This window comes from Arachis stenosperma, chromosome 6, assembly GCF_014773155.1.
Source record: "Arachis stenosperma cultivar V10309 chromosome 6, arast.V10309.gnm1.PFL2, whole genome shotgun sequence".
NCBI lineage: Eukaryota > Viridiplantae > Streptophyta > Magnoliopsida > Fabales > Fabaceae > Arachis > Arachis stenosperma.
In genome coordinates, this window is record NC_080382.1 from 15,953,780 (window position 1) to 15,969,770 (window position 15,991).

Sequence of the window (15,991 nt, forward strand, 5' to 3'; positions counted from 1 at the left end):
ATTTATAACTATCTATTCTGTTAACTTTTATATGTTCTTGAAGTTTTGCTAAAACAATTAAGACAAAGTATTTAAAATTTTTGTCCAAATTATCAAAATTTGATGTCAGTAGTCCTAAAAAATAACATTAAAATATATTATTTTTAACTAAAATAATAAAAAAGTATATAATTATAAATTTTTTAACTAATAATTATAAATTTAAGTTGCAGTTTAATATAGTATCTTGAAACATTGCAATCCATATTTGGTTGCTACTATATAAATTTCACATTTATTTTATTGTGTACACTAATTAAACTATACTTTATTATTTTATTTTATATTTTTTAAAATAATGCCATCGTATTATAAGGATGAGATTATTTTTCATAATCTAATCCGAATCTTCTTATCATTTTGTTCGTCATTGAATACTATCCATAAAAAATAGTTACTTAAAGTGAAATACTATATCAAATGAAATACGATTTTGAACAAACTCAATTTTATTATTAAATAATTTCTTAAGTTCAGAATATTTTTAACTTTTTATTATCTTTTAAATTATCTAATACATAAAAGTTATATTTTTTCATTTATCTTGAAAGTTAAAAGTTAAAGCTAAATAATATTAATTCTTTTATTAAGCACAAAAATAAACATTAAGTCTAAATGATATTAATTTTTTTATTAAGGTTGAGGAACTTCATAAAAAGATAATATTAAGTCTTATGTTCTAATATATGAAAACATGTATTGTTTATTATATTATATATTATCTTTGTACCACATATCAAAAGGTGAAAATCTATATCTTTCTTTTGTTATATTTTTTTTCTGTCTAAATTAGTTTGTATATTATTAAGTTATTTCTATTATTTATACAATATTTTTTCTGGTAGTTGTCTATTAATAAATATTGAATTAAAAATTTTATTTATTGTATTTCAATGTGTTTATTTCAATTAGACTCAATAAATTATCAAAATTTAAATTTATTCTCTTGAACTACTTCTTGATCATATGGTTAGAATCGTTTAAATAGAAGATTGATCTTTAGACCTTAAAATTTTTAAAGTAAAAGAAAAATATAATAAAATAAATTAAAAAACTTGATAGAATAAAATAATTTTTAAAATAAAAAAAATATATATATATAATAATAAATTAAAATTTACATGGCCATGATATAGAAAAATAAAGAGAAGAAAGTAAACATAAAAATTAAAATAATAAAAAATATATAACACAACTCTTATCTTACCATACTTAAATATTATATGTTAATTTAATAATCAATAAAAAAATAATATTATCCAATGTAAAATAGATTAAAAATAAAAAAAGAGATTAACAAAATCAATTAACAAAATTTTATCTTAGGTTATCAAATTATTTAAAAAATCAATTAACAAAATTTTTATCTTGCTATATTTATTGTGTTATGTCTTAATCTAATAATCAATAAAAAATAATATTATCTAATGTAAAATAAATTAAAAATAAAAAATTAACAAAATATTATTTTTCACTCTATTATTAGTAGTATATTTTTTTTGCATCTTTTATATGCCAATCATGTGACAAATGAATAATATTAAATTAATCAATCTTTTTGCAATATAATTAAATATCAAATTCAGTACTTTATATAATTAATAGTTTAGATAGTTTAGAAAATTAATATCTCAATATTTTTAACAACTCTTGATAGGTACGAATTTTTTTGCGTCCTTTATATACGCTAATCAAATAACTTAGCTAATATGCAAAACAAATGATACTATGGTAGAAAAATTTAATAATTTAATTTAATTTTAAAGTACATATACTCAAATTTCAAATATAATACTCTACATAATCAATAATTTAAAAAATAAAAAAATTATTGCAAAACAATTTAAAAAATAATAAATTAACAAAATATTTATAAGACTTTTTCATTCCATCATTGATAGGTAAAGACATATAAATAAAAATAAAAACACATATTAGATAAAAAAAATTTTATTTTACATCAAATTGATAACATAAAAAGAAATTGTTTCTTTCTACATCAAATTCATAACAGAAAAACATAACACTATTTTTTACGTGAAAAGTTGGGAATCAATTAGATAAGTAAACTAAAGAGAAGAATGACTGAAATTATAAAAGGATAGAAGAATGACTGAAATTATAAATTCGATGAGCAAACTGAAAAGAAGAAAAAGTGTAAGTGAAAATTACGAGTGAAAGTAGTAATTACTATATAACCCGATGAAGACAATGAAAGACTACAGAAGATGTTCAAGAAAGAAGAAGGGCAACAGCAAGAGAAATACAAAAAAGTGCATGAAGAACAAAAAAAGGTAAATTTTTTTAAGAAATTACAAAAAATTAGAATAATTAGAGTGAAATTAAACTATTGGTGAGATTATAGTACAACGTATTCAAAACAAAAGGATATAAACTAAAACTAACATATAATTAAACAAAACATGAAGATTGTGAAGAATGTGAAGACATTAATCTTCACATCCATCTATTTTCTAATTTATTAATAATTTACAGACAGTTTACATTTGTTATTGGGAGATATGTTATCATGGTTACAGGAATAAGAAAATTATTTTTATTTTAATAGGAGGTTATTGGATTTTTTGAAATAAATTTTATAACTATTTTGTCCTTATAATTTACTTTATGAAATAGTGTTAGAGGATAAATATAGTCCAAAAAAATTAAACACCAAAATTATGATCAACTCTTTGTATTGACTTTATATATTGTTATAGATATTCTACTGAACTTGAATTTGACTAAAAACTAGTGGTGAAATATTTTTTTCATTTTAACTAATGATGGATTAGTGTATGTTCTTCACTATTATTATTAAAGAAATTAATTTACTCTTAATTTTTATATAATTAAAAAATAATTTGTTCTTAAAAAAAAATATTGAATTTACTGTAAAAAAACCGATTTTGTTGCTCGTAATTAAAATAACTTATTTTATTATATATTTATTTGAGTAATAATTTTTTTAAAAACGTTAAACATTCGAATCAAAATTTGACGTGACCTAGTATTTTAATTTAGATAGTAAAAATATTTTTTTTAAATTATTAGATAATTTAATTATTCAATTTAAGATTGAACAGCAAGAAGGATATTACATCAAGAAGTGAAAAATTAACGAAAATAATAATCACTTCACTAAAACATAATTTCCGTCTCTAAAATAATATAAGAGTTCATCCCATTAACTTAAGCTTTCTCTCGTATATATTTGTTGTGATGTATATGTTCACTAAATGTGGTGTATAACCACAATTTCTAGCTAGCTATACCAATGAATATGAACAACCACAAGATAATATATGAAAACAAGATTATCTCCGCGTTCTTTGTCTCATTCTATATATGAAAACAAGATTATATCCTGTGGTTGTGGAAAATCACAAGGAACAAAACAAGTTATAAATTAGTCCGACTTGTTATCGATCATGATAAATCTGTGGCCTCTATGCATGCATGGATGGACTTCTTCACAGCGTAAACATCATTAGAATAGAACAACATGGATTTATTTCTGGTTATGAAGTTTATTTAAAGCCATGCAAGGCTCAAAATCATTTTCCCATATCCTGGCTCTCTAAGACGTGTGATTTGGTCACATGTTTAGTCCAGGTCAACATGGAGGTATTATATATTTTACGTTTCTTTTGATGATATACCTTAACATATATACTGTAATAGAATTTAAACTCAAAATTTTATACATATTAAAGAAATGTTATGTGAATAAATATTTTTTTTATTTGAGTGTTTAAGGGTTTTTATTAGAAAAATATTAGTTTTTTTAATCTTAGTTTATTGTATGTAAAATCAAATGCTGTGAAAAACACCGCTTTCTTTAAACTAACGAATATTCAAATATTGTGAAAATAAATATATAAATTTAAACAACATAAATTATATCAAAACAATACCAAAAAAAATATTTATATTCATAAAAGTTGTAAACACTGACAACATTACTCATAAAAAAACCAAAACAAACTTTGTATTTATGAAAGATGAATATCATTTGACAAAAATAATTAATAAAAATATTATTTGTATACTAAAATTAGCCACTAAAATCAATCATTAATGTATTTGTGTATAAATATATATGTAATTTAAATTATTTTTAATGTATATTTATATTCTAACATGTATTTTATACTAATAACTGACATTAATTAATGCTAATTTTAATATACTAGCATAACTCAATAATCAACTACTGAAAAAATTACTTAAATTTTTCCTCTCTCACTATTAAACCATTTCCCTGCTGTCTTTTTCAACTTCTCCTCTCCTTTTTTTCTTTTTTTTTGTTTTCTAAATTTTAGACTTTCATAATTTGGTCACCACCATTTTAATCTCCTTTAACATCGCCACACTAATACCTAAATATTTTTTTAATTAATTTAATATTTTATTGCTAATATTATATATTTTTTATATATTTCTACAATAATTAATTATTTTTTATATATTTTTATTATAATTAATTATCATCAACATTAAACTAGTTAAATAACTAATAAAAAAATTATCTAAGTAACAACCACTAACTAGACACTGCCAGCATTATTATTAACCAAAAACTACCAACCAATTTAAAATTGAAAATTGAATGGAACGAATATATATTGAAACTATACATTTTAAGTATCTCCTTTGAATACAAGCATGTTAAAAGGAATTAGTAACAATAAATAACATGTTATTTTTTTATTAATCAAATTATTATAATTTAAAATAATTTTAAAAAATAATTTAAAATTATAATTTTAATTTATTTGTAATAATTACATTTATTACAAATAGAAAATAAGGATTATTAGAGCCTTAATTGCCTTAATTATATATCGACATTATATATTGCTATATTAAAAGATAAGTTATTATTATTTTCTGGGCTCTGGCGATCAAACAACACACTTAGAAGTTAGAAGATAGAGAAATATCGATAAATCATCTAAGTAAAATAAAATAGGAGTCACTTAGATAAAGACGCTAAAAATATTTTTTTATAAAGATATTTTTTAATAATTAAAATTTAATATATATGATCAATTAAATCGTATTATTTTTATCAAAAGACAAATTGATTTGATCGAAAAATAGTAAATCAAATCTTGAACTGGTCTAAATTAATATTATTTTTTATAAAAAAATGACTACAATACTCTATTATAGAAAATGACTAAAATACTTCTATTATATATATTAATTTTGAGAATTCTAAATTTTTGTCCTTTGTTTTTCTACCGTAAGGTTAGGATTTAGAATTTTTAAAATGAATATATATATATAAAAGAGTATTTTAATCATTCTCTATAATATTGTAATCATTTATTATAAAAAAATAATATTAATTTAAACCAGTTCAAAATTTGATTCACCATTTTTTCGGTTAAATTAATTTATCTAGTCTAATTTTGATAAAAATAACATAATTTAATCAATTATATATGTTAAATTTTAATTACTAAAAACATCTTAAAAAAACGTTTTAAACGTCTTTATTTGAGTGGCTTCCAGATAAAAATGAATTAGAAACTTAGAATTGAATAACAGGCCAGGACGACAATTGATTTTCTAATAAAAAGCAATTACACCAAGGTGAAAACTTAGGTATCCGGACTAAATTATCATCTAACATCTTTGACCATCAACTTTGCAATTTTATGTGTAAATGAAACTATGAAAGACTCTAGTATTAATATTCACTAATATTAATATCCTACCATAATAATGATAACTTATATATTAATATTGTATTTGTAGTATATGAAGAGAGAAAGAGAAAGAAAAATTTTATATTGTACGCATAGAGAGAGAAGAAATGCTTTATTGATGTGTATAAAAAATCTCAGCCTATGCTCTTATTTATATATGTGCAAGATTTTACTTTTTCAAACTATATTAAATACAATTATCCTTAAGAAATTATATCTTATAAAAAATGGACATCCACATAAAATATGATAAGGCATTCTTATCACAACAAAAATAAAATATTTTGATTTCTTAGAATTTTGAGAAAATTATTGATATGTTGGCTCATTCTTAAATGCTTTTTACTTAATAAAAAATGTTCTATTCATTGTTAATTTCTTAGTTGTTTACTACTTTAACCTAAAATAAATTGTTGGGATACTTGCTCTGTTGAGTTACAACAGCAATACTTCTTAGAAAATTTCTTAGGTATTATGAAAACAAATAATCTTACTTTTGATGAATTAATTGTCTTCCACATCAATATTATAATTAGGAAACAATTCTGCATCTATGTATTTTTTTACATAGTTGTTAATCAAGTAATTTCTTTCACACGCGCATCCCCCATCCCTCACTCATTTGTCATACACGCACTACACATAATGTGCTGCAACCTGAATCTTCTGCTGTAACGTAAATCTTTTTCTTATTCTCTGCTCGCGTTCTTCCTTATTGATCTGCATTGCTTTTGTCGTTCTCCTCTGATCCCGTTCATCTTCTCGTTTTCTTATTTCAATCCGGTTACGTTGTATTTATCTTCTTTCTATTCTTCTTCATTTTTTTCTTCGATCTGCACTTTGAATCGAAACAATAAATGACTCAACTTCAAATAAGTTGAATGGAGAGTGATTTGGATTACTCTTCTGAAACGAATCAAACTGACAAAGTTTGGATTATTCAATTTTGAATCGAATTGAATGGAATGCAATTGCTAATTTGAATTGAATTAAATGAACGGAAGTATACTGAATTGAATTGAATTGAATTGATAATATGTAAATTGTAGGCAGAGTTATTTGAATTTGATTTTATATAATGGATTATGTTTCGTTCACTCAATACTATACAATTGTTTCACTATGAGTACTGTGTTCGATTCACCATGAGTACTGCGTTCGGTTCATTCTGCACTATTCAAAACTCTTCTTCCTTACCTTCTACTGCTTTTTCACCAGAGAGAGAAGGAGGAAAAAACAAAAAAATACAGTAGCAACAACAATAAAAGAATGACGATAAGGAGAAAACACATGAAGAAGAAGGAACGCGAAAAAGGAGAAGAAGGAGGAGGAGGAAGGCGAAGAAGAAGAGGCTCAGTGCGTAAACGAGCGTGAGAAGAAAAAGAAGAAGCGTGATGGAGAAGAGAAGAAGAAGAGAAGAAGCGTTAGATAAGAGTGATTTCGTGTGTGTTGGGCGCGTGTATTTTACGTTTCATTTAATGGTATTGGGTTTCTTTGGTGTTGGGCCAACTTGGTTACATGATTACATGGATGTGTAGCATCCCTGTTATAATTAAGTGTATTATTATTTTTAATTTAAATTTTAAAAATGAAAAAGTATATGGAACCAACTCCAAATCAGCAAAAAATAAAACAACTTAATTAATTATAAATATAGTAATTAGTTTTATTTATTTATGATTTAAAATATTAGTTATTAAATGTTTCACCGTACTCAAATTAGGAGGAGATACATTCAGTATCATTGCAACGTAAATCATGGAAACTGATTCAATTAGCTTCCGTCTCTTCAGTCTCCTTCTTTCTACAAATGCCTAAAACATGATAAATCAGAAAATAGATTCAAAATCATCCAATTTACAAACATCCTAATGCCTAGCATAAACACCAACCATCCACGTAGAAATTTTGAATTTACCCAAAGACATTTGGCTGGTTTTTGGCTGAAATCATCTTGTTTCCTAGTATTACTGTTAAAAAATATTAGTAAAAATATTAGTAAAACAGAAGCTAACCTCAAATTGGCAAAATAAGTAAAGCAAAGTAAGAACGTTCAATTATTCTACACAAGAAATTTTCTAATTTTTATCACTTGCTAAAGTAAACATCCAAATCTTAATCGTTTAAATAGAAACACCCATATTCAACACATTTAGTTGAAATATAAAAATGTAGAACGCGACAAGATTGAAATTGATTGGATTTGGGCGGACAACTATGAAAGTGGGAATTAATTATAGGCCTCAGAAATGTGCTTTTGTTATGCCTGCAATTTAAAAAGCCCAATTTGTGCCCGACTAAATCAGAAGCTGGATCCTTAACCAAAACATTCAGAAGCTGGAGCCCTCTGACCAAAAATATAAATAAGTACAGAAGCTGGAGCCTAGAAGTAACCACAGATCCACTAGTAAAACTTCAGTCCCATGTTACCCAAAAAAAAATTCAGTCCCAAAAGAAGAGAAAAAAAAAACTAGTTAAATCAATTTGTACAAATAACCAAGGATTTTAATAAGATTCCTCCCTGAATTATACACAAGATAAATTATCTATGAGAATTTCTGTAGCCCTTATGAATGTATACTAGAGATATGCCTGATTTAAAATGGTAAATTATGGTGTAAATTTTTATTGATAAATTATAGCAGTTTTTTATTGAATACTAATATCATTTTTATCTATTTCATAAAAAAAAACATTTTTATCGGATTTTAATATAATTTTGTTTACACTAATAATAATGCACAACACTTTACTTATTTTTAAAATATGTAATTCAACTAATATTTTTGGACATGTGATAACTATTGGACATTTATAAAATATTTTTACACTCAGTATTTACAATAATTGAGTTAAATTATTGCACATCAACTACTAAAATATTGAATTAATATATATATATATATATATATATATATATATATATATATATATATATATATATATTCCAACAAATATCTTTATTGCTATAGGAACAAGGATATTTTGGCGCACATAGGTATTATTAGAGAGAAGGATTTGGCTTGCCTAATAATTATTATGTGTCTTAATCACAATGCAAGCGTGTAAAGATCAACTACTAAATATTGAATTAATATATATATATATATATATATATATATATATATATATATATATATATAATATTCCAACAAATATCTTTATTGCTATAGGAACAAGGATATTTTGGCGCACATAGGTATTATTAGAGAGAAGGATTTGGCTTGCCTAATAATTATTATGTGTCTTAATCACAATGCAAGCGTGTAAAGTGCAAGTAAGCTTCTGCCTTATATGTTGAAAAGTGATATGATATCACACTGGATCATATGTTTATTATTATATATAACTTTATTGGTGGTGACAGGAGACACGAATAGGACTACGGTTCAATTATTAAAGATCTCTATAGCCATGTATATATGAACGAAAGGCCATATTTTATAGTACTTAGTTAGTTCCAAGTTGACATTATAATGGCGAAATAGTTCCCTAGCTATGTGCAAGTAGTGTTATTAGGTTTGGTGGAAATTAAGTGGAAACACAAGACTAAAAGCTATTGTTTATATTCTCATAGTTTCATGTAAGGTTTTAAGGATAATAATAATATTATATGGAATTAAATAAAGACAAAAAAATATTGGTGTAATTAGTGCAATTTGTCAATCCGGTAATAAATTTATTGGTGGGGTTATGTCTTTGTTTATACAATCTTGGCTATTTTTTAGACATAAATATTTTGAATGGACCGAACATTTTTTAAATTATTCGTCAAATAAAAAAAAAAAAAGTCAATTTGTACATGGATCGTGAATCTCGCTCCTAAAACGAACTTAATAAAATTTACATTATTTATGATATTTATTAAAGATATAACTATTTGTGTTATTTTTTATGAATTTTAGTTTTTAAAAAAATAATTTTATGATATGATATTAAAATTTTATGTTCGAAAAATTTAGATTCGAAAAATTTTGTTTACAAATTTTCTAATTAAATTACCGATCACAATTGTGCTTCTAGTACCTTCTAACAATTTGCTTATGTAACACCCCTTCTCAAATTTAGACTATGCATATCTAACCGTCTTAGCTTGCTTTCACATACATGAAGCAAGGCGATGTGTGATTGACTGTCACAGTAGATGACTATTAGCTTAGTTTGTTCGATTAGAAACTCCTTAAACATGTAGGCGAACCATTATGCTTTCCGAATTACTGAAGCGAATGTCCTATTTTTTGCTCTTTTAAAAAATGATAAAAATCTCCAAAAAAGTTGAATCTTGTATTTTACATATCAGCAACTTAGAGAATTTGTAAATTAAAATCTAATAGAGTGATCAATAATTCAATATATATTTGGCTTCACATAAGGATGTCCTAATTTTTGTTCTTTTAAAAAATGATAAAAATCTCCAAAAAAGCTGAATCTTATATTTTACATCTCAGTAACTTAGAAAATTTGTAAATTAAAATCTAATAGAGTGATCAATAATTCAATATATATATATATATATATATATAGTTGTAACTATAATTAAGGTTGGTGATTTTTTTTTTCTGTGATATAAAATACAAGATTCAGTTTCTTTTTACATTTCTTCAACTTCTTTTTTTTTCTCTTTTGTGTTCTTCTACTATTTTTTTCTCAATTCTTCTTTTTATATCCAACCTCACATAATAAAATTGATAAGAATTGCTCTGCTTCGTTTACAATTTTTCATCATAGTACAGTAAATGTAGAAAAAGTAGAAATTTTAATCATGAGATTAAACGTAAAAAAAAATTGATTCGATCTTATATTTTATATCTCAAAAAAAAAAATAAAATCACTAATCCTAATTACAATTACAACTACATATATATAATAATTATTTTATTAGATTTTAATTTATAAATTTTTAAATTATTGGTTACAATTATGTTTTTAAGTATTTTTTAACAACTTGCTTATGTATCAAACTTCTTATTTAATTTAAAAGGAGAGTGTTTTTTCAAAGAGTCGAATAAGTAATTGACTTCACCGTCCCAGAAAAAAAAAAGCAATTTGACTTCACATTATATACTATAGTTTTATGTTTCATCCGTCCCTATAAGCTCGAACTCTAACGTCATAAGTTTGGTTTGACCAACTGCACAACAAAGCAATAAATCTGCAAGCTATATCTCAGAACCAACAAACCACCACACCCTGATCTTCGGGACACAGACTCACAAAATCGTTACACTACCTCCTTAAATAGGGGTTAAGTCCGATCAATAACACACATTCAAAATTCACTGCTCATAATAATCGTTCTTAAGTTATATTGTCTACGCAAAAACTAACTTAAACATTGGAGACCCTTTTGCAGGTACTTCCCACTGCTCGGACAATGCTTACACCGGTGGTGCACCCTCAGCAGAAATAGCCACGCAAGAATCTTTGTTGTTGTCTCCAACCAATACCTCGACCTGAGCATCAGACAAGAATATTTGGCGCCCACCGTGGGGCCCAAAAGATTAACTTCACCCCACCCCATTATTCTAATTTATATCTATCTCTATTCGCCTTGTACACATTTTTCTTTGCAGGAAGAGAAGCATGACTGATCACTCAGAAACTCAGCAACATTCCCGAACCAATGCCGACCTCATGGCCGCTAACGCCGCCATCCTAGCGAAAAATCAGCGAATGGCCGAGCTGTTGGCTGCAATGCAGAACAATGGGAAATGGAAGGTCGATAGCAAAAAGACAAACGCCGACCAGCACGAAGAGCATCAGTCAGAGTCCAATGCAAAGACAGGGGAAACACACCCCAAATCCGGAAGACGACGAACCAATCCATTTTTCAAAGAAATAATGAATTTCAAAATGCCTAAGAACTTTACACTCCCTATGAGTCTAACACCATATAAGGGGATCGGAGATCCTAAAGTTCATATCACAAAATTCGAGTCTATGATGTTCCTCAATAGTGACTCTGATCCCACCCTATGCCGATCTTTTCCAACCTTTTTAGATGGAGCTGCCTTACTGTGGTTTTCTAACTTGCCTGCAGGATCTATAACCAGCTTTGACGAGTTCGCCAAGATGTTCATCAACCATTTCGCGGCATCCAAAATTTATGTAAGAGACTCGGACTACCTCAGAATAATTAAACAAGGGCAGCACGAAAGCCTTAAAGACTATATGACACGTTTCACGATGGCGGCCATGGAGATCCCCGACCTCAACCCAAAAGTACAGCTGCACGCGATAAAAAGTGACCTCAGGCCTAGAAAATTCCAGGAAGCTATCGTTGTGGCAAAACCAAAGATGCTGGAGGAATTTCGAGATAAAGCAACTGGACAAATCGAAATAGAAGAGTTCCGTGAAACTCGGAGAAACGAGAGACCACCGTCCAGGAAGGAAGAAGAAAGGCCGTATAGGTCCCAAAACAGAGATCTCAAAAAACCTTTCAAGCTAGTTCCGAAGTTCAATTCATACACCAAGTTCAACACTAAAAGGGAAGACATAATCAAAGAAATCCTTCACAATAAACTCATAGAACCACCGAGCCAAGCAGGTACGTACCAAGACCAGAGGTACATTGACAAGACCAAACACTGTGCCTTCGACCAAAAATTCGGCCATACCACGGATGAATTTATGGTGGCTAAGGATACATTGGAAAGGCTAGTGCGACAAGGTTTGTTGGATAAATACATCGGGAAGCAAGTACGGAAAGATCCGCCGACTTCGGACTAGGTAGAACGCCAAAAAATAAACAATGAAAAGCCTCAATGGCAGAATAGTCAACCACCCAGGAAAATCATCAACCACATCTCAGGAGGATTCGCATGCGGCAGAGAAACGAGCTCGGCCAGAAAAAGAGGTTACAGAACAATGTTAACAATGCAGGACGAAACACTATCTGATGCATTTGCACCCAGAATCCTTGATATAACATTCACGAGCACGGACTTCGATACCAACACTCCCAACTTGGACGACCCTGTCGTAGTCTCGGTAACAACGGGGGACCTCCTAGTCTAGAAAGTCCTATTAGATCAAGGAAGCAGCGCTGACGTCATGTTTCTATCCACCTTCAAGAAGATGCAACTAAACGAAAAAGTACTACAACCATCCTCGGGCGAACTGGTCGGATTCTCAGGAGAGAGAATCCCCTTAACAGATTATGTGTGGGTGAGGATGACCTTAGGGAAACATCCTCACTCAAAAACTCTGGACATACAATATTTAATTTTTTATTGCTTTAGCCCTTATAATATCATTTTAGGTAGACCATCTCTAAAAGCTTTCGAAGCTATAGTCTCCACTATTCACTTATGTGTTAACTTCTGTTTAGAGACAAGAACCATAGCAACAGTACACTCCGATAGGAAAGAAGCAAGACAATGTTACAACACAAGCCTCAAAACGTAGCAGACACGACCAACGAGGATAAACTCGGTATACAACGCCAACGACATACCAGATCTTGCCGAGCTAGATCCAAGAACCAACCATGACCAAAGGCCCACACTAGCAGATGACTTAGACAAGGTAACATTAACAGAAGACAAAGGTCAATACACTAACATCGGCTCCACTCTACCTGCAGGATACACACAACAGGTAGCAGACCTACTCTGAGCCAATACCGATCTATTCGCATGGACCCCGACTGACATGCCAGGGATACACCCAGATGTCATGTGCCATAGACTGGCTTTGGACCCCAAATCTCGGCCAGTCAAACAAAAGAAGAGACAGGTCAGAAAGGAAATAACCAAAGCAGCAACAAAGAAAACACAGAAACTGATAAGTGCAGGGTTTATCTGAGAAATACAATTCACATCATGGCTGGCAAATGTCGTGATAGTCAAAAAGAGTTTGGGAAAATGGCAAATGTGCGTGGACTTCACCGAATTAAACCGAGCATGTCCAAAAGACTCATATCCCTTACCATGCATCGACAAGCTAGTAAACAATACCTCTAGCTATCAAATACTAAGCTTCATGGACTCGTATTTGGGCTACAATCAGATACTCATGCACCCTGCCAATAAAGAGAAGACATCCTTTATAACAGACTAAGACAACTTTTGTTCCAGGGTCATGCCGTTTGGCCTCAAAAACGCAAGCGCAACCTACCAACGACTAATGGACAAAGTATTCTAGGGGAAAATAGGGAGAAATATGGAAGTATACATGGACGACATGGTGGTTAAATCAAACACCGAGAAGGAACATCTGACCGACCTCAAAGAAGTATTCGACCGGCTGAGAGAATACAACATGCGGCTCAACCCAGAAAAGTGTACATTCGGAGTTCAGGGAGGAGAATTTTTAGGATTCATGCTCACTCAAAGAGGTATAGAGACAAACCCCGACAAGTGCGACGCAATCCTAAACATGAAATCACCATCAACAGTCAAAGAACTGCACTAACTCACAGGAAGGCTAGCCGCCCTATCAAGATTCCTACCAGCAATGGCAACAAGATCAGACCACTTCTTCAATACACTACGAAAATAAAAAAAAGTTTTAATGGACAAAGCAATGTGAAAACGTATTTGCTGAGCTCAAACGGATACTATCATCACCTCTCATACTGACAAAACCTAAACCTGGTAACCCGTTATATTTGTATCTTTCAATATCTAATAATTCAATTTCATCCGTGCTTGTAACAGAAACAGGTCGGCAACAAAATCCAGTATATTATGTCAGCAAAATTCTATAGAATGCAGAAACAAGATACCTGACCGTAAAAAAAACTGGTCTATGCCCTAGTAATCACTACAAGACGATTAAGGCACTATTTCCGAGCCACAAGATCATAGTACGAACAAATCAACCGCTGCGATAGGTGCTAAGCAGGCCTGACCTAGCAGGAAGACTGACCAACTGGTCTATCGAACTATCTGAGCATGACATATAATACCAGGCTCGGGGCCGTTAAAGTCGCAATCTTTGGCAGACATTGTAGCAGAATTTGCCAACACCCCAGATGTTCGCCTGGAGTGGTAACTATACGTGGACGGAGCTTCCAATGAAGATGGGGGAGGAGCTGGAATCGTACTCCGAGATAACAATGGAGTAACGACCAAGCAATCAATAAAGTACATGTTTCCCTTTAGCAACAATGAGTCCGAATACGAAGCATTCTTGGCCGGCTTACGTTTGGCAAAAAATTGTGGACTGCAAAATATCAAGGTCTATTGCGACTCCATGCTGGTGGTCTAACAGGTAAATGACATCTTCCAAGTACGTGAACCTTCGTTAGAACAATATCATGCACAGGTTAAACAACTAATTACAAAATTTAACAACTTTCAAATAACACATATTAACAGAAACGAAAATCATAGAGCTGACGTCTTATCTAAATTAGCTACAACAGGAAAACAGGAAGATAAGACCACACTGTCACAAATAACACTAGAATATCCAAGTACTTGTAACGACTTTGTTTTAAGCTTGTTACAGACGAAAGATTGAAGAACTCCCTACTTCTCCTATTTGAAGCTCGGAGAAATACCTCAGGGAGAGACAACCCAAAAACACTTCAAGAGAAAGGCCAGCTCCTTCACTATTATCAGCGACGACCTATACCGTAGAGGATTTTCAAGACCTCTACTCAAATGCCTAGGTGAAGAGGAAGCCGACCTCACCATGGCAGAAGCACACGAGGGGATCTGTGGTACACACATCGGAGGCCGAAGTCTAGCAGCAAAAATACTAAGAGCTGGATACTACTGGCCGTCGTTAAAGAAAGATTGCCTAGAGAAGGTTCGCAGATGCAACAACTGCCAAAAGTTTGCTCCGATTATACACAACCCGGCCGAGATGTTACACACAACAGAGGTCGGTTGGCCATTCAACAGGTGGGGAATGGACATACTCGGGCCTTTTCCAATTTCGAAGGGACAGGTAAAGTTCCTTCTAGTAGCAATAAACTACTTTACAAAATGGATAGAGGCTCAACCACTAGCCAAGATAATAGCGGACAAGGAAAAACATTTTATTTGGAAATTTACAATATGCCGATATGGATTAGCTATGGATATCGTTACTGACAATGGTAGGCAATTCACAGATAGAAAAATAGCCTCCTTCTTATCTAATCTGAATATAAAACACCACTTTTCCTCGGTCGAGCACCCACAAACTAATGGGCTCGCCGAAGCAGCTAACAAAGTCATTTTGTAGGCGCTTAAGAAAAAGGTAACATTAGCGAAAGGAGAGTGGGCTGAGCTAATACC

General features: G+C 29.9%; 1 protein-coding gene across 1 annotated transcript; it reads left to right on the forward strand.

The window, feature by feature from the left end:
- Positions 1-11,342: 11,342 nt before the first annotated feature.
- Positions 11,343-12,488, forward strand: LOC130933745 (uncharacterized). The gene has a single exon (XM_057863362.1). It carries the CDS (start codon positions 11,343-11,345, stop codon positions 12,486-12,488), a length of 1,146 nt encoding a protein of 381 aa, XP_057719345.1.
- Positions 12,489-15,991: the final 3,503 nt, after the last annotated feature.

Excerpts from the sequence above, each read along its gene's own strand:
- LOC130933745 (XM_057863362.1), top strand. The coding sequence starts at position 11,343 with ATGACTGATCACTCAGAAACTCAGCAACATTCCCGAACCAATGCCGAC.